Source organism: Aspergillus brasiliensis, assembly GCF_001889945.1.
Source record: "Aspergillus brasiliensis CBS 101740 unplaced genomic scaffold ASPBRscaffold_4, whole genome shotgun sequence".
Taxonomy (NCBI): domain Eukaryota; kingdom Fungi; phylum Ascomycota; class Eurotiomycetes; order Eurotiales; family Aspergillaceae; genus Aspergillus; species Aspergillus brasiliensis.
Window position 1 is genome coordinate 2,952,829 of NW_027137445.1, and position 18,893 is coordinate 2,971,721.

General features: G+C 47.6%; 6 protein-coding genes and 2 non-coding genes across 8 annotated transcripts; 3 read left to right on the plus strand and 5 right to left on the minus strand.

The window, feature by feature from the left end:
• Positions 1 to 299: 299 nt before the first annotated feature.
• ASPBRDRAFT_t116 lies at positions 300 to 371 on the minus strand. Its single transcript has one exon. It is a non-coding gene; the product is annotated as a tRNA-Ala (tRNA).
• Positions 372 to 890: 519 nt separating this feature from the next.
• Positions 891 to 962, plus strand: ASPBRDRAFT_t115. The gene has a single exon. It is a non-coding gene; the product is annotated as a tRNA-Ala (tRNA).
• A 1,019-nt stretch (positions 963 to 1,981) lies between these two features.
• On the minus strand, positions 1,982 to 2,451 carry ASPBRDRAFT_194992 (DASH complex subunit DAD2; the record flags this gene model as incomplete). Its single annotated transcript, XM_067620820.1, has 3 exons — positions 1,982 to 2,118; positions 2,174 to 2,233; positions 2,295 to 2,451. 3 exons carry the CDS (start codon positions 2,449 to 2,451, stop codon positions 1,982 to 1,984), a joined length of 354 nt encoding a protein of 117 aa, XP_067481361.1.
• A 597-nt stretch (positions 2,452 to 3,048) lies between these two features.
• On the plus strand, positions 3,049 to 5,471 carry ASPBRDRAFT_64703 (shugoshin family protein; the record flags this gene model as incomplete). The annotated part of the gene is made up of 4 exons (XM_067628488.1): positions 3,049 to 3,175; positions 3,236 to 3,665; positions 3,717 to 4,255; positions 4,309 to 5,471. Exons 1-4 carry the CDS (start codon positions 3,118 to 3,120, stop codon positions 5,469 to 5,471), a joined length of 2,190 nt encoding a protein of 729 aa, XP_067481362.1. The 5' UTR covers positions 3,049 to 3,117.
• Positions 5,472 to 5,703: 232 nt separating this feature from the next.
• ASPBRDRAFT_531359 (PPP1R11/YPI1 family protein) lies at positions 5,704 to 6,714 on the minus strand. The gene is made up of 3 exons (XM_067627013.1): positions 6,368 to 6,714; positions 6,015 to 6,313; positions 5,704 to 5,930 (listed from the first exon to the last, which is right to left on the minus strand). Exons 1-2 carry the CDS (start codon positions 6,597 to 6,599, stop codon positions 6,021 to 6,023), a joined length of 525 nt encoding a protein of 174 aa, XP_067481363.1. The 5' UTR covers positions 6,600 to 6,714; the 3' UTR covers positions 5,704 to 5,930; positions 6,015 to 6,020.
• A 215-nt stretch (positions 6,715 to 6,929) lies between these two features.
• Positions 6,930 to 11,644, minus strand: ASPBRDRAFT_41931 (exportin CRM1). Its single transcript, XM_067624692.1, has 11 exons — positions 11,213 to 11,644; positions 11,096 to 11,125; positions 10,960 to 11,032; positions 10,832 to 10,903; positions 10,069 to 10,781; positions 9,232 to 10,003; positions 8,709 to 9,179; positions 8,353 to 8,582; positions 7,905 to 8,283; positions 7,679 to 7,850; positions 6,930 to 7,613 (listed from the first exon to the last, which is right to left on the minus strand). The coding sequence occupies exons 1-11, from the start codon at positions 11,276 to 11,278 to the stop codon at positions 7,373 to 7,375; spliced, it is 3,219 nt and encodes a 1,072-aa protein (XP_067481364.1). The 5' UTR covers positions 11,279 to 11,644; the 3' UTR covers positions 6,930 to 7,372.
• A 2,815-nt stretch (positions 11,645 to 14,459) lies between these two features.
• ASPBRDRAFT_121563 (uncharacterized protein) lies at positions 14,460 to 16,639 on the plus strand (the record flags this gene model as incomplete). Its single annotated transcript, XM_067617438.1, has 2 exons — positions 14,460 to 15,345; positions 15,417 to 16,639. The coding sequence occupies 2 exons, from the start codon at positions 14,460 to 14,462 to the stop codon at positions 16,637 to 16,639; spliced, it is 2,109 nt and encodes a 702-aa protein (XP_067481365.1).
• Positions 16,640 to 17,153: 514 nt separating this feature from the next.
• Positions 17,154 to 18,578, minus strand: ASPBRDRAFT_531598 (porphobilinogen synthase HEM2). The gene is made up of 2 exons (XM_067627016.1): positions 18,267 to 18,578; positions 17,154 to 18,217 (listed from the first exon to the last, which is right to left on the minus strand). Exons 1-2 carry the CDS (start codon positions 18,483 to 18,485, stop codon positions 17,312 to 17,314), a joined length of 1,125 nt encoding a protein of 374 aa, XP_067481366.1. The 5' UTR covers positions 18,486 to 18,578; the 3' UTR covers positions 17,154 to 17,311.
• Positions 18,579 to 18,893: the final 315 nt, after the last annotated feature.

The following is an 18,893-nucleotide window of genomic DNA, read 5'->3' on the forward strand; positions in this document are numbered from 1 at the left end:
AATAATACATTACTTTTAAGACCTTGATTATATTCTTATATATACAGTTATTCTAAATGTATACCCCGTATAATGGAAGAATAGTGTCAGTATTCCACTCCTAGTGTGCTTTAGGAGTGATTCCTCCGGACCTGTACCACTTAGTTATCCGGTAAAAGACTAGGATTCTGAGTCGATAGACCCAGCACGCGCATCACTTTTAAGCTTGCAGAGTTATAGGTGAATGTGAGATCTTCAGGATGCTCACAAATAGTGGTTTGACTGGATTGCTAAAAAGATGTCCAGAGAATACCAAAAAATGGAGTTGCGGGGAATCGAACCCCGGACCTCTCCCATGCTAAGGGAATATTATACCACTAAACCACAACCCCTTTATAATGCGCTTTTCCATTTGTTAGGCTATAGAGCCTCATCAATACTAAACAAGCGCATGAGGTTTGGCTACGGATTATAGTTACATGGGCAATCACTGCACTACAACATATGGTTATGATATTCCAAGGCTTCCTCAATTCTTCGCACAGGACGATCTCGGTTCTAATCAGTAACAGATATACCATAATTAGTCCTGTAGGTGATGATGCACGCTCTCTTATTCATTAGATACATTCCTGGCCATGGTACCTCAAGGTCCCTGTGAAATGCCTACTTGGGTGTTTTAACGATGGCTTTAGGAGCGCATGCCTGCATTTCTACCCCATAGTTTCATTAAGTTCTTAGCTTCACTTGGCCCATGTTGGGTGCCTGGTGGACTCTAAAGTGACGTCTATGATGTTTGATCGGCAATAGAACATCTGGTGCTCAGCACCAAAGGATCTCTTAATCAACACCAGCAATTAGTCTCTGAAATCCGATCTTGATGTCAAGTTAAAACTCATCTCCAACAACTTGGGGTTGTGGTTTAGTGGTATAATATTCCCTTAGCATGGGAGAGGTCCGGGGTTCGATTCCCCGCAACTCCATTTTTTATTTTAGTTTGCTCTTAAACGTTTTTCCCCCAGTTCTCGCTAGTGCCCTGCCGCTGAGCACATAAGTTGCAATTCAATACAATGGCCTACAGAACGCATGACACAGCCTAGGCGGTGGACCAACGGGGAGACATTGTAAGGTCCAACTCATCTCCTGCCGAGACCATATAAGGAACTGGGTTGCTACTGACCACATATAGTGCCTCACTCCAGCCTACCACCGTTCGTATTGTAAGTGTTCCTGCTCGAAGCTAGGCCGCCGAAAGCCATATATGTCTTGATCAATTGATTGCAGAGCCCCTTCAAAACCCGAATAGCCTGAGGGAAAGGCCAACATTTCCAATATGCCGTAATGTGTCGTAGCGTATACTATCTGCCATTAAATCAAGTCCCTGGACGTAGTCCATGCTTGCCTATCCGAAGGGAGAAGGTACAGCCCCTACATCGCCACCCATCACTCAGCAGATAAAACGGTCATGGCGAAATTGATAGACTGGCATCAAGTATACAAAGAAGGGGTAAATTTCCGTATCATCTTTTAATTTAATGAGTTATGCAAATTGTTCACTCACAGATCGGTTATGGTGGACAAATGTCCTTTCGGACACGATAGCTTATCCCAAGGCACTGTTCCCTCACGAGATATCCGGCAGTCCTAGGAGAGGCTCGAATTGCAACGGGATAGCCTCCTCCGCTCCCCCGGCGCCCCTTGCCCCAACCAACTGGAAATTCTGCACCAAAACCTATAGCTTCCGACGATGTTAGAGACGACTAGCGAAAATATTCACGACGTCCATCTCGTAGTTTGTGTCTTTGTGCGGGCGACACACCAGGCTCACAGTAATTGCTATCCCAGAAGATCCTGTTGGGTTGTTTGATCGTGCAGATGACAGCACATTTGCTGATCCAATGCGAGCCTGGCCTTGTCCTCAGGTATTCTGTTTCCTGCCGAAGGGTGTGTGTTGACGCATAACAAATACGCCCCCTACCAATAAGGTTTCGTGAATGACGTATCACTGACTAGGCGGCTCTGCCTGCCTCGGGACCGGAATTCGCACCAGAGTAGCAGGCATAGGTGAGTCATTCGATGGCTTCTGGATAGTAGAATCTGACGTAAGTTCCGTCGGCAAGTTCAGGTTTGCGGCTTTCGCTTTGGGTTGGTCAGCGTCGTTTGGGAACAAAGCTTCAACAAAAAGCAAACTTACTTGAGGCCATGCTGATAGCCCGCAGCACATTATCCCAGTTTGCAAGAACACAAGCAACAGCTAAAGCCAACATAAAGGTTGATCAGGGCATACTCCACCTAGATGATAAAGATTGACAAACCTTCTGTGCCATCCTTGAGGGTCCCAAGCTTGTCCTGCAAAGCTTGCATCTGCAATGCTAGTGCTGCACTCATATCTCGAAGTTGCCTTAAATTATCCAGTTCAGCCCTTTTCGCTGCAATGCGGCTTGCTAGGACGGAAGACTGTTGCTGTGACATTGTAGATTGTTGGCTTGGCTGACGGAATGAGGAGGCTGCCGAGGCTCCTGGAGGGAGCATAGAAGCAGTACGAGGCATGTATGCCATTATGTAGAAGATAGGTAGCTGCTGGCCACGGTTTGTTGCTCTGATACTCTGCTGTGTGGGTAGGGGCGGGGTAGATCAATGAATAGTGAATAATGAAAGACGCAGGACGCACGAACTGCGAGTTGGTATAACTGCAATTGTGTCTCGAAAATTCAGTGGAGAGCTGTACCAAATGGAATAGCTGGTTTCAAAGGAAGTTGCTATTGAAAGGTGTATTGAAAGGTAAGGGGTAAAAGAAGTCGTTGCGGCTCGCGATGATGATGATGATGATGATGATGATGATGATGATGATGATGATGCAAACCATTTGAGCGGTCGCCGACGGACAGCAAACACACTAGTCCAATTAAGGGCATTTGTCAACAAACTAACCGCGTTTGTCAACTATCACGGGGTGACATCCACCCACTTTTGTTTACTCACCGATCAAGTCGGATGACAAGACGATCATTATCTACAATCCCAAACGAGCTTGGATGCTGGCTGCATTGGCCCTTTTTTTTTGGTATCCTGGGCTCTGGGTGATTGGCTGCCTAAAGAATAGACCGTGAGGGGACCAATAGCCGGTGTCGCCTCCTTATGCCGGGTATGGCTCGCTTAAATGAATCGTCAGCTCCAGCAGAGCATATCGAGGCCTGTAAGTACCACAATACTCCCCTGTGTGGAACACCTGAAGCTGATATTAGTGCTTTCCTAGTAAAACGACGGTTTGTGCGACAGAATCGTGAGATCGCCCGAGTAAATTCGATACAATCTCTCCGCATCCGCAGCCTTGAATCGGAGGTCTCTCACCTTCTTTCAGAAAACGTCTCACTTCGGGAGCAAGTGATTAGTCTTAGCCAGGAGGTAGAGAGATATGAGGCTGCCCGGCTACTTCAACATGGTGTCTACGACATAAAGACGAGACTAGACAACAAGTTGGCGGAGCTGAATAATCTAGTGGCTGACCTGGGCGCACTTCCGCGCACGTTCTACAGCAAATATGCAGAGAATCACCAAAAGGCGCCCCAGCTTCGCGAAATACCGGACTGGAAGCCGAAGACCACTGGTGATGATCTCGGGAAAGACGAAGAGGGAAGGCTCCCTGTCATCCTGGAAGACAAATATTACCCCAGAAAATCCTTGGAGTAAGGAAACAGAACCTCGAGTCTTTTGTCTATGTTGCTCACCATAGATAGGTCGCAAGAGCTACAAGATATCCGTGATAACGACGTCGAAAATTTGCGATCCCCCACCCTTGAAGAGCATGTAGCCACGCAGCCAGACACAGTGGATGACAGCTCCGCTACAAATGAAAGCCCCGATATCCTGAATGCGCAGCAAGCACCGATATACGACGAGCACATATCGGACGAAGATGCGGCAGTTTTGCCTCCTACACTTGAGACTAGGAAAAGGAAAAGGCCCAACTTAGTCTCGACGCAATCCGAGTTTTCCAGCATGGATCGTGGGGAAACCTCAACACGAAATGACCATGGGGCTCTATTGAATCTGGGTACCAAGCGCAAATTCTCGGTGCATCACGGAAATAGAACAGAATCATTGTCGAATCTCTCCGACGTTCCTCGGACAAGCATGCAGTCACCCTCATCGGTGAGCAGGAACGAGCAGTCGCCGTCATCGGAGGCCGATGATAGCCCATCGACAGGGAAGGCCTCACTTTCGAGAGAACAGGCAATAAGTCACAGGCTAGCCAAACGGAAAGCACTGGAGCATAGTATGTGCCCATGCCGTGCCACCGCGATACTGAAGGTTAATCGGCTAATTTAGATGCAGGAAGCACGAATATGAACGTGTTGAGCACCACGAAAGAAAATACTACAGAGGTGCAAGAGAAACCCCCAAAAGACACAGTGCCCTACATCGACGGAAAGGATGGACCAGGGAGATTGTCCCCAACATTACTTGGAACAAGCACAAGCCTCGAGCAGTCGAGGCAAGAGTCGATGCCTGGATTGTCTCGACTCGATCAGTCCACAGACGAAGAGAAACATGACGAAGAGTCTCTGGAGCACTCGAGAACAGTAAAGATTCAGCCCAATACGCGCTCGTCATCTCTACCAGAAACTGAAAGCGGATCAAGGAATGTGCCTGATGTTTCTGGCCCAACGAGGCCTGCCAGACGCCAGAGAGCCATTGTGAGCTATGCGGAGCCGAATTTACGAGACAAGATGCGGCGACCTACGAAGGAATTAGTAGCAGCTGTTGGCGATCAGCCAAGGCGAAGCTCCGGCCCCCTAAATACACGGCTGGATTCGAATGAGGATGAGGACCTGCGCAAGAATGGGAGAGCGAATGGTCGAAGATCGCGACGTTCGGATTCTTCAGGCAAAGAGCCCAAATCACTGACGTCAGAGACAGCAGCAGATTTATCTACACAGCCGACGAATTTGGTGTCTCAGAGGAAACCGAAGACTTCTCCAGCAAGCAAGTGCGACATAGCACCTGAAGGCATTTCCGGAGAGTCTACAGCAGAACACTCCCATCAGTGGATGGCTGAGAGAAGTCAAGTTGACGATGGTGTGTTGGCCAAAGATGGCAATTCTCAGATGCAGCCGTCGCAGATGATTGGTAACAATATAACAAGGAGCATGCCCTCTGTTTCGTGCAAGACCAGGCCTGCTACAGCTCGGAGTTCTAGACGGCATTCGTCCCAGCCCGAATCTTCTACAAGAAGTGAATGTCACCCAGCAAGTAACGACTATATGGACATAGAAAGCCAAGACACCTCTCCATCATCAGCGGCCCGTGCAGAAAATCCATGCTCGACAAGATCCCTTGAGGACTTCACCATACTGGGCCCTCCTACGCAGCAACCGGAGGCAGATATTAAAGCAGACTTGTCTACTTCTAGGTTGGCCGGTTCGGGGCGAACTAAGCGCGGACAGCGTGCTGCGGCCGCTATGGCTAGAAGAAAAAGCATGATGTTGTAAAAAATAATTTTATACTTGTTGATAAGCAGGGTCTACATTGGCTCAATTTAAAATCACAGCATTAACAAATCTTCCTTTTTTCATTTCGTCCACCGCCCCCTCTATCTTTTCGCTTCTCTTATTCTTTCATTTTTTATTTTGTTTCCTCATTTTTTGTTGCTCGCTTGTTCAATCGCAATTCCAGTGGGGATTTTGAGACAGGTCTGATGTCCGCACTATCCTCTTCAACGCCCTGGTAGCAACCACGTGTCTGATAGATAACGCTGTTTTGAAACCCATCCCATGCACTACTGTGAGACTTAGTGCTATCCAAGGATCCTCAGGGAACAAGAAAAGAGAAGCCATGAGATTGGCCCTGAAAGTCAGTATGGGGTTTCCACTTGGATAATACTGTGGATGCGGATCTGAGGGTACATATCACATGATATCGCGTTGCATATGATTATAATAGCCCCCCACCTCATGACTTATGGCAGTATTGCTCAGAACCTAACTGCTGGATACTGAAGATAGATCACAGAGTTAGTCTGCCCAATATCTTGAAGATGTCTAACGGCCCTTTGCGGTCTTGGGCATTTTCTCATAGGCATTTGGGCTTGGTTTTCGTTTCGTTTTCCTGGTACGGTGACTTGATCGGCAGGATCTTTCTCCTTCTGATGAAGGCTTTTGGTCAGAAGAGGCGTAGTTTTCTCCCTGCCCTGTGGATGGACGGTGTCCCGTCCTTCTATGGCCGTCCGCTTCGCCGTCACTATCTGTATCCGAATTAGAAGTACTGGAGTCCGAGGATTCGGATTCGGAGCTACTATCGCCAATTGGTCGGCTTTTGTGATAGATGCAGCATACTATATTATACGTGAGTACAATTTCGCAGAACTTACTAGCTGGGAAGGAAGTACCTTTCGAACTTTTCTTGCCCATTCCTTCGTTATCTATGACATCTTCACCCCAGCGTATACGTCGGGAGGTACTCTCATTCAACTCGAGTCCATTAGCAGCAGGCCCATCTGCTGCTCTTAACCTCAGGGTTGCTGGAACAGGAACAGCCGACGATGTGTTGGTATGCTCCTCTGTCAGTTCGAGTTGGGAACTACTTGCTGCCTCAGACGGTATTTGGCGAGTTCGAGACATGGCCAAAGCTTAAATATTGGCGCAGCTCCGGAAGCAGAGAGGCGTACTGATGTTATTAAGGAGATGACCGTTGTGATCGAAAGGATTAAGAAGTCACTCGGCCCGTTAAAGTGTTAAACTGTATCAAAATATGTGAAATTGCTTCTTACGAAGCATCCTTGTGAGAGGCCGCCTTCACACCGCCTTTTCGCTTCTGGTACGCGCTTACCTACCTACTGATTGATACAGCTCGGTGTTTTGCACAACGATCACTCATGTAAGAAGAATTGGAGTTGGCTTGTTAGAAATACTACTAAATTACTCCATAGGAAAAACGAATTTTCTGTATTTCGGTGGTTTTGTATGGTAGAATATAACTACTGTTCCGTTGCTCTTTTCCTCTCTCGGAACCCCTTCGACTCTTCGCCGCAGCGCCTGGCTATTCCCAGTAATAACATACTTATATTTTCCTCTTCTTGTTTTCAAATCACGGGCAAGCTTCGAAAGATGTTGTTACTGTAAATTGATCAAGGGAAGGCACGAAGAAAGGACCGAAGGGATCACGCGCTGCGCTCTGGAAGCACCAAGACTGATTCTACATGAGGACCATATGCAAGAAATCCAATACGCACTGTAATCTGTTGTTCGTTAAATGGCAATCGGTTTCAAATTTAGAGTCCATAACATGACCAGCCATCAAACCAGTCGTTTGCCGAATAAGACCTGGACTCCCTGCCATGCGCAGTGACATCGGCAGTTGATAGCGCAACCTCAGAACGTAATTCCTTGTCTAGTCATAGCTCATCCTCTTGGTCCATTTCAGATGGTTTCAAAAGACCTCCTACCCTCATTGCTCGGTCACGTTCAGCGGCTTTAGCATCCCGCAAGGCTTGCTCCCTTTCTTCCGCATACAAGTCCGCATTATCACCAGAGAATTCCTTCAGTGAAATCAAGAAATCACGCAGATGTGTCTTGAACTTGTTGAAGTCATCATTGAAAGCAAACAAGCCAACAACAAATTGTTTGATTTGGATTCTGGGATATCATTAGCCGGTCCTTCAGCTTCCTTTTCTAAACTCTCATTATCGGGTAGTACGTACTCTTGGAGGTTCTTGAAAGCATTCTGTAGGAGATTCGCGACATATTCTTGCAAGAATTCTTTGTTGGATGTTCCTAAGGGTGCCTGCTCAGGGGTGTAGATTGGATTTTGCACTTTTCCAGACTCGATGAAGTAAAACATGCGCGACAATAGCATGGCCTGCGATTTGAACCCTATTGTAACTAGGTTTAGCACACAGTTCTGTTGGGAACAAACAGTTTACATACCAGCTTTGTGGTCACTGTCCGTGAGGACAAAGAATACATCCTGTAAGATAGGAATGTAAAATTGTTGGAAGAAGATATTTGAGGTCTGAGCATCGGTGTCCGCCATATTGTTCATGAGCTCAAGACACATTGTGAGACCTGTATTTTCAACTTCGCGATTGTCATGTTTGCTAGCCCACATGCAAGAGTCAATAACAAACTTGAATTGCGTGGCATCAAGCTTGAGCAATGCTGGAAAACAGTACAGGTTGATCGCTTGAATCAACTTGAAGAACTGGACACGGTGCTCTGGGTAATCATGGAAGTCTTTGTTGATCATTCCCAATGTGCACTCAAAGACGCTTTCCATTATCAAGGGAACTTTGTCTTCCATCAAGTTCTGGATAGCACATGTCAGCTTCATATTAAACTTGCAAGACTCAATGCCGTCTAGTGAGGGCTGGCGTACGTGTAATTTATGGATTATTGTTGTCATGACGTTCAAGACCTCCGCCTCGCGCGCATCAGGAACATTGCGATTATAGTCCACGAGAACGGCCTCCAAGAGTGGAGGGACCATGTTTGCATTGACCATCTCCAAGTCGTCAGCTTTCTGCACATAAGTGTCGATGAGTTTGAGTATTTCCTTCTTGATCGTCCTTAAACCCCGGACTTTGGGTGTCTTCGTTGCAATGTTGCCTATAGAATGGTCAGAAATGCAACGGATTGGCACGCTCGGTGCCTGAAGGGAGAAGGGAAACGGGAATGACAAGACGGCAGAATGAAGGCAAGGGTAGAAGACGTCTCATGAGAGCAGATCCTTACCATCATGCGCAACAGCGTCACTGATAAGCTGGCTGGAAGCACGGAACATGTTCAGCATATCGTGATAAATCCGTCCAAGCTGGGAATAAAAGTAAGTTCCAACAGAGGAACAGGCTGCGACGTTCGTCTTCATGATATTTCCAATGATCTTTATCGTCTCGCCATCCTGAAGTATAGCAGGGTTTTGGTTTGCCTGTACTATAATGGCATCCCAAGCGGAGTTGGGCAGGGACATCAAATTCTCAATCAATCGATCCTGGAGGCCCTTTTGACCTTGTGCCGAAATCATGTAGCCACAGGCTTCGTAAAAAGTGTGGACCTGCTGAGGCGAAAGATCACAGGTGATTTTCCTCATACTTCGAACGATCTCCTCAATGAATGGTTCGTTCTCTCCAGGCTGAAGCGCAACAAAATGGCGCCTGCATTTATTCGCGATTTTGATGAATGTGTCGCAAGCCATGTCCTGAACACCTGGTTTGGGTTAGTGAGAGTTTTGTTCCCGCTTGCAGGACAGGCAACTCACCTTCGTGCGTCTCATGCATGAATTCAAAAAGCTTGTTAACCACGGTCTTAAGGAATTTCCAGTGGGCTTTCAAAAATCTCGGATACTGTCCGACGATGTACATGATATTACTAGCCACGACGGCTTTGTTGTCCTTTCCACGCTTCATTTCGGTAAGACCAAGGAGATCCTTGATGACGTTGACCAAAAATCGCTTTTCGGTCTCTTCGTTCATGGCTCCGGAAATTGACCCAATGGCCCAGCAGAGAGTATTACAGTTGGCCCAGGACCATTCGGAACCATCAACCTGTTTGGCTAGCTTTTCGATCATGATATTCTCTGTGTCGACGACATCTAGATGCGTGAGATAAACAAGACATTCGCGTATCGTCTTGTAAAGCTGAATAGTGTCACTTTCCTTGACAAACTCGCGAACAATTTCGCCTTCGTCATTTTCAACGATCAAGACTTCCTCAGGGCGCACCATCTTCTCAATCATGACCGTGCGAAGGCTTGAAAGAATCTCCTCGTACTTGTGTTTCCGAAGAGGGTAGTTGGCCAATGTGCTGGGATGCGGTGCACCTCCGTTCGACAAGCCGCTAACACCCATGCTCACCAAAGGATTGATATCGGTGATTGGGAGCTGCTGCATCTCTTCATACAACTCTTGTACTAGCCTCGTCCAATATTCGAGGCAAATCTTGAAAACTTCCCTATCGTCGATCTGGCTGATGCGAATTAGGTAGAAATGGGCGTGGGTGAGGTAGTCACGGTTGGGCAGTTTTTCGATGAGCTATTCAAGTTAGCATGACTTTAAGGCCATAATATAGACTTGATGGTTATGCCACGAAGACTCACATTAAGATGAGCGCTAAAAAAGCTGCAGAGGAACAGTGCCAAATTGAGAACAAACTCTTGGTCCCTCGAGTTGCTCTTAGCATAAGTCTGTTTTAAGTCCATAGACAATGGGATGATTCTTGAAACCGCAGTCAACGTCTCTGTAAACATATGGACCAGCCTTTCATCGTAATTGTATGGGTTTCCAATTTGTAACCCGCCAATTTCAGTGAGGCACTTGAGCGTGACGTTCCTGAACTCAGGAACATCCAGGAACCGCGTCAGCAGGGTGTTTATAATAGGCGTTTCGAAAATATATCCCAATGGGATCCAGTTCAAGAAACGAAGAAGAGTCTCTAGTGTAGCTTTGACTAGACTCGGTTGGTTCGCCGTGTTAAGGACCTCGGAACATAGCTGGAAAATGGACGAGAACTCCTGCGTCATGGAGGTCTTGAGATTTCTCGCTTTGACCGAAGTCATTTGATCCTGGGAGAAGTCAAAGACCTCTTCAGATAGTAGGCGAAGAATTGCCATGTTGTTTTCGCAGATGGACAGGCTTGTGTGGCAAGACGAGATAATTTCGTTGATGAAAGTTGGCCAGTTATGTGGCCACTCCTGTTTCAAAATGGAAACAAGAACCAGGTTGAGCTTATTTAGAAAGGCTCTTTCACTCTTTAACTTGTCCTCCGATTTTGAGTTTTCGATGATAAAGTTGACAATGAAATTCCGAATACCTGCGGATGTTAGATACTCTAATAAGTGATACTAGCTTGAGAAAAATCACCTAGGCATTGCTCCCTTGGTAGGACCTTCCATCGCGTCATGATCACATCGTCAAGGACCTGGAGAGCAAGATCTGATTCTTATCAGCGCACGTCCGTCTGTAGCATAGATTGAGGCGTCGTCACGCACATTTTGTCTGTGGGTACGTTGATTCTTGTAGGATATTTCCCACGATTAACCAAGCATCCGGATTTTGCTTGAACTGGCCACCAGAAACAAGTCAGAACTGTATGAATAGTATGTGCAATGCAATTCGGTCACTTACCTCCGTCAGGGTCTGCTGAGCTTGCTTTTGCTGTGGGCCGAATTTCCAAGTCAGTTCACTTCCCCATTACGAGAGCACACAGAGAAAGGCATAAGCGCCTGGATCCTTGCGACATACCAGATCGCCCTTGCCCTCATAGAAGGCTCGGACTGTGTTGTCCAACTCTTGTATGGAAACAGACATTCCGCTCCAGAGGTTAACGGTACTGTACGCTGCGCTCCTCGGCCTTCAATAGACGATTTAAGCAGACGAGATCTCAAGAACGACTCAATAAGGTCTAGAGAAGGCCGCAGATATGGGACGGCGTAGCAGAAAGAATAGATTTGGCAGAATATATGGCGGGGTAAGAGGCTTCCTTGGAGGGGTTCGTCGGAGTAGGGTGAGCTTGGAGCAAACTCCTGCCTGAAGATGCAGCAGCCTTGGAGAAGCAGCTGGTAAAGTGGGGTAAGATGGCTGTAATTTAGGATGAGAATTCTGGCTTTGGGATATGGATATTTCTGGAAAAAAACAATGCGTACTACGAAGTACTGGCGGTGAGAACAGCGCGTCTCTCGGATTGTTGGCGCTATTCTATCGGGCCGGTGCGATGTATCTCCAGCTAGCCTTAGTCATCAACCAGAGCTCTGACCTAGTTAATTAGTTAACTAACCAGTTAGCTAACTATAGCAAAGTTGACCGGGTCTACAGCAGCTCCATAGACAATACCTATTGGTATTAACTATCACTGGTGGACTGAGTAATCAAATTTACATGGCATAAAAGCCTCCCGGAGAAATCAAATTGGGGTAAAAATTCTTGCATGGTGTGTAAATACAAAATGACTCCAGACCTTCCGCAGGTTTGAAGAGTTTGGGGTACCCAGGTAATATCAGCTCACACTGCTCTCCTGAGTTTCCTCTATATGCCGGACTCATATAGAAGGACGAATCAGACACTAGGTGGTGCGATCATCATAAGTGTCTTGAAAATGAATCTGCAAATTTCATCATATTGCTTAGGAATGTGTTCGAACTTCGAGTTGGTTAGACAGCACCACTATATAACTCGTGGCTACATGTATGGTCAACAAAAACCCCAGTCTCTTCGAAGGCGGCATGTAAATATAGTGCTAGTAGCCTAGTTGAGGTAATGCTGTTTGATTGTGATTGTAACGAATAGGAGTAACGGAATTCCTGCCTCCACCATAGCACTCTTCCGGCATAGAAATGCTAGCATCAACGGAAGTGGAAATCATCTCAGAAGTGTGTCTTCGTTCCCACATTGAAGCCCCAGTGGATAAAGAAAGGTCAATGGGTTCCGTCAGCGACATCCGAATCCCCGGGTCACTTGTCACGTAGCCAGAAGGTGCGAAATTCTGTCCGTCCACCAACATATGCAGTAGACCCTTTGTTGCTCTTGGCAAACTTAAAGTGGACGGGGTCTTCAGATACTAAGCAGTACGTACTCTATGAGTACTCAGGAGACTGCTGTTCCGCTACGTACGAAGCCGGGCTTTGATAAACACCATGGTGCGTAGCTAACCATGTCATAACATACATATCACCCCCTTTTTTTTCCTTGTGTAATATTACTAATATGAAGGAAATTGGGAGCTCCTTTTAGGATGTAGTATGTCTACTGCCTTGCTTTTACAACGTACCGAATAGTTACTGCTAAGTCAAAGTGTGGGTGAAACTGTCATCCCAAATTTCCGGGCGATAGCCACAGAACTTAGGGAGAGGGGGAGGTACCAGTAAGAGGGGGAAGGAAAGACTGCTGTGCCGTACTAACCGCAACCGCGTCCCTCCTGCGCCAATGGCGAATAATTGGCGGGAAAAGGCAGCGCTGGTAAGCGACCAAGCTACTGTGTAAGCGTGTTCCACACCCACCACCTCAGGCTGTCATCGCGCAGGTCGCTTCGACCCACCAGGAACCTCTTCCGCCGCCGCCGTGCCGCGCTTCCCTCGCGGGTAGAGCAGACGGCAGTGCAAGAGCCACCGAACCAAGGCGAGTCGACTCCCCCTCCCAGAAGGTGGCGTGTCGCCTGAGCGCGCCATCGCTCCAACTTATGCGTCTTTTAACTTCGCGCCCAACCAACCAGAAGCTGCTTGCCGGGGTTGTGGTAGCCAACCACTTGCTTCGCGCCGCTCATGGCCGATCGCGCGCCAACTTCCATCCTGTCGAGTGCTCAGCAGCCAGCTGGCAGCCGCATCCTTCTGCTAGGATGTACGACACCCAATGAACGACTCCAACTCTACGGCGCATCCATCCCACTAAGGTACTGCTAGTACTTCGACTCCCCTGGTCGTTTACCTCTTAACATTACTATTTTCTTCCCGCCCCCCCTCCTTACGGCTGCTCGTCTTTCCTTTTTCTTTCCTGGGGTTTGCAACTAGGTACTATTGGTTATTTAGTGAAATGCCTCGTTTCTTGATTCCCACCTGCAGGCGGCAAAAAATTTCGTTCTAAGAGTCTGTTTCGACATACTACTCGCTGACCTATAATTATTATCGCTTGCCTATCCATCTTCTCTCCACTGCTAGTACGACCACGGCCACTACACTTTCCCCTCCTTCTTTCCTTGACGCCTTTCCCCTCTTTTTTCTATTTAGTAACCGCCCTATCTCGAATCCATGGCTTCGAATTGATGAGAGACGGCCAGCAATTTCCCATTCCAATCTACCCAATCTAATCTAGCATTTCTATCACTTCACGTAACCACCTGCGCTTCATAGTTGCAATTCTCCTCTCTGGTTTTGTTTGTTCTTTGAAGCGAGGAACGCGCCTATTATTCTCATATTCTTCTCTCTCTCCCTCTCTCTCTCTCCCTCCTTATTCGCAATTTTTCCTGCAATGTTCCAGACATTTTCGCTCCTATTTCTGCGCTAAATAAATATTTTATCTGCCTCTACTGCCGGGGCGGTTTCCCAGCCCAACAACAACTCAAGATTCAGCCTCTTTAGTGGCACGATTCTTGGGGTAGTCATACAAATCACCTAGTCGTTCCTAGGAAATACCCTGATATTCAAGTACTGCGATAATCTTCTCTATCTCTCTTTTCAGCATAGTCGACTTGCACGATATATGTCTCCGCCCTAATCGCCTGTACCGCTTTCTGAGCTTGCATCCTTTGGAACGAGTCTCATGTGCTTGATTTGGAAACGACAAATGATCAATTCGACGCACATAGCTCACAACATCATAACAACGGACAATTTGCGATTCAGGGCCGGTGCGCCTAGCGATTTCCCTCGGCCATCAACCAGTAAGTGGCGGTAATCGTCATCGGGTACAAGAATCGTTATCTTCAAAGCAAATGTCGGATAATTTGATTTTCATCCGCGCTGATCTATAAACGCCCACCACACTGAGCTGTTTATTTACCATGGCAACAGTGGCTTCTACATCGGTAATGAATGAACAAGACACCGAAAAGGCGCCTAGGGCGGGCCATAGCCCTTCGCGATTTACTGCAGTGAATGGCAAAGAGCCCTCGGCTCCTGCGGGAGCTGTGCCCACGCCGGCTGTTACCGGTTCCACCGGTGAGCCCTCTGATACTTTAGTACGAAATGGGTTGGATGCGCACTCTCGCCTCGACGAACAGATACAAGGGAACGGGAACGCCGAGAGCGGTAACAGTGCCAATGAGCAGGAAGAGCCCCATTCCCAGCGGTCACCCTCCCTGAGTGGCTCGTCGGGCCCCAGCAAAAGCAAACGGAAAAGGTCGGAATCTGGGGAACAGGAAGAAAGCCATGGTATGCCTCGCAAGGCTCCGAAGAGCCCGGTTCTGCGGCTGGATGATGTGAGTCAGCCCCATAGTCAGACATCTGCAGCAAACGACACCGGCATGTCCCATGAGGATAGTGATTTGAAGCACCCATCCCCTTCTACGCAATCTCGATTGGAGGATAATGGGGGTGATATCCGGACACCGGCGAGCACAACATGGCCCGAATATGACTCCCAGCTGGTACATCAAGCCCAACGCGCACAACAGTTTGACGCATCGGATGTTCAATTGGCCGAGGCACTTCAGCGCGAGGCCAATGGTCATGATCCATCTCAAAAGAATTGGGGTACAAGCGGTCGTCCAACGGAGGGGGCAGCACAGAGTGAGCAACCATCTTCACTATCTGCACTTCCTCAGGAGCGGCCCCAGACAGCCGTGCAAGTTGCACCCAAGCGGAAGCGTGTGTTTAGTAATCGAACCAAAACGGGCTGCATGACTTGCCGGAGGAGGAAAAAGAAGTGCGATGAACAACATCCTGCTTGTAAGTCTGGTGGTGTGGTTTCTGTAGCTATGTTGTTGTTTGGTTACGATCTAACTCCATCGACTTTGTAGGCAACAACTGTATCAGGGGGGGCTTTCTATGTGAAGGCTATTCATCTCGGAGCACCTGGCAAAAGCCATCAAACTCGAAGACTCCAGTTCCTCTACAATCGAAGGAAGGCTATCTGGATGTCAATTCTCAATATGTCCATGACATGAGTCAGCAGCACGACCGGCAGCAAACCTTGCCGGAACAACTCGATCCAGGGAAAATCAGGCCTATTGTTGTAGATGAAAGCGACCGGACAACTGCCTCGTTCAATACAAGTCCCACAGGAACTGGTTCCGGTCGTGGCCCTTGGGCAAAACGCAGCTGGGGAAGCACAAGCCACCCTTCATATATCTCGGATCATGTGGCAAAGCCTGATTACCGCGAGGTCCCATCAATTCATGAATTGTCCAGGGAAGGCCATACAAAGTCCGATTTCCCAATTGTTCCTCCTATCAGAGAGCTTTCTCATGGAGGTCATTCCAAGCCCGGCACAGTCCCGCTTTTCCAAGGAGGGATAGACCAACGATCAACACATTCGGGAAACGTGGACACTAATAGCCCCCAGGCTCAGGCACGGATGGCACTTAGCATTGAACATCAATTATCTGCTCGTACATTATCGACCGAGGACACCGAAAAAGATAAGATGATACGTGGTGACCTCTACCGACCTTATGATGTTCACCTAGTGGAAGAGAGGGATCGCTGCAAGGCCGCCTTATGGCGATTTAATAATGCCTGCAATCCTATTTCGGGGCTAAGCACGAAGGAGCAAAGTCGGCTACTGAAGGAAGTGCTTATTCCTCCAGGCTCTGTTATCAACTCATCTCCCGGGTTGGCTTCGTCTCGTTCGGCAGGGTCCTTAGGGCAAGGTGCTATTGTTGAGGCACCTTTCTATTGTCATTATGGTTACAACGTGCATATCGGTGAAGATGTCATGGTTTCAGAGCATTGCTTGTTTGTTGACGATTGCCCTATTACCATTGGTGCTCATACCTGGATAGGTCCCCGGGTTACCATACTCACATCAATGGCCCATGCTAATATGCAAGAACGCAAAGGCTCACAAAGCCGCTATCAAGGGCGTCCTGTCACAATTGAGGAAGATTGCTATGTTGGAGCTGGCTGTACGATTTATCCTGGTGTTCGACTACGACGCGGGGCGTATGTCGCTCCTGGAGAAGTAGTAAAGTCGGACATCGTAGCCTATGGTTTCCAGGGCCTGAAGCCGAGTTACATGTAACCCATGTACGTGTCTGTGGTTACGTACTGGTTGGCTTGGACTTTCGGGATACCAACCATTCTTTACTTGTCTATCTCATCAACCTTCAGCTTTTCTTGTAATTATACCGAATTATCTTTAGCATTCATTTTGAGGAATCTGGCTGGCTCAGAGCACAAGGTGTGAGGAACCCTATACTTAACATGATTTTCAACCAATATATGTATTCTTTGATAATCGGGGTGGTCCGCAGGCATGTGACAAGTAGTAAAACTTTGCGAGTCCCCTTTCGTTAGACCAAAACAGCTAGATAGAAACGCTCTTCCAGAAGTATTGCATTCGATGACAGATTCTAGAACTTGAACTGACCTAATCATCAAGATTGCTTAAGATATGGTAAACTATCAAAGGCTGATTTTTTATGGCCCAGCAGTGGAGAATGTATGATCTAAAATGACGGGGCCAAATGGAAAGAGAAGAACGATATCAGCTCGCCTACACTTGATTTCGAGTCGGAAGAAATAATAACTCGATGCTTTTTGATCGACCGACAATATGAAGCAGGCAAATGAACCTTTCACAGGCAAACAGACAAGAAGACAATATGGTTAGAAAAGGAGGAGAGAAGGAAGATGGGAACAGCAAAAAGGACGCTCGTTACATTCATTATTTGTGTTTGGCCTTCCACAGGGCTTAAGAAAGCCAGTCCAGAAAGTCGGGCACAAAGTAACTCACAATAATACCAGCTCCTGCCCGTAGTATACCCTCTGTACTCTCGAAAGCCATTGATTTCAAATCAAAAACGCCGGCTTTGGCCCCTGCATGTATCATGGCATACTCTCCGCTGACTTGGTAAGCAGCGACTGGCATGTCTTTGGCGAGCTCCTTGGCATCTCGTATGATATCCAGATAGCTACTAGCGGGCTTCACCATTATTATGTCCGCCCCCTCCCCAATATCGCGCTGTATCGCGCGCCGAGCAAGTCCCCGGCCACCTGGAGGCAATTGGTAACATCTGCGGTCCCCGAAAGATGGGCAGGAGCCTGCGGCATCTCGGAAGGGACCATATAGACATCCACTGAATTTGGCACTGTAGGACATCAGAAGGACACGGTGAGCTATACCAGCTTCGATAAGCTTTAGCTTTATGGCACGGACTCTGCCGTCATTCATATCTGACGGTGCCACGCAGTGAGCACCAGCGGCAGCATAAGCCAGGGCTACATCTGAAATGCGATCAACGGACTGCGCGTTATCCAACGTCCCATCCTCACGTAGTATCCCGCAATGGCCATGCGAGGTATATTCACAGAGACAAACATCCGTCACGATATAAAGCTGAGGAAAGCGCGAACGAAGAAGGCGGATGGCCTGAACTACTGGACCGGTAGGGTCATCTGCAGCGGTTCCCAACGCATCCTTTGCAGACGGGTGCAAAGGAACACCGAATAGGATCACGGAACGCAGACCTTTCTGTACCAATGGTCTCAAAAAGGGAACCAATCTATTCAACCCCCGGCGATACTGATTCGGGAGGGATGGAATAGGCGTCTCTTCATCAGGATTATCGGTAATGAAAAGGGGATAGATGAGCATCTCCTGCATACAATTAGACCATGCCACTACAAGACTATCTTGAAGTACGAACCTTGGTAAGCTGTTTCTCGGCTTGCCATGATCTACTCAATGGATGACTATAGCCAGAATGAAGCTGGCTAGAAATGTCACCAGATATGCTAACGCTCGTCGCAGCCGTGCTGGTATATGATCGAGCAGTAGCTTGCGACCGTGCATGGGATATTTGAGAACTTCGGTCATCCTGAGCGTCTCTGAATGCAAGGTCAGAAACAAGGTTTGAGAAAGACATAATGAATTAAAATTAAGTCGAATGATTGAACTTGTTTCCGCTGTAAGAGTTGGGTTTCAGAATGTGGCTTCAATTAGATCTAGTCGTCGATGAAAGAATGCCAGTTTATGCAACAAGAGCGCTGAGATATTGACTTTGATCATGAAGGCCCCTGTATGTGGCAGGATCGCAATGGGGCGCACAGGACTAGATACGAACGATAGTCTCGGGAAAGCGGCAGCTCATCTCCAGGCTCTGGTGTCTGATTACTAAAACGGTGGGGAATCTGGCTTCTCTGTGGTAACTGGTAAGGGTCTCATAAACAATGTTAGTCACATGTAATAGTAGTTTGATGGCAATGAACTTTCTGAGCATCAAAAGGTTTATTATGTAAAAGAATCAAAATTTTCATAGCTGATACCTTTCCCA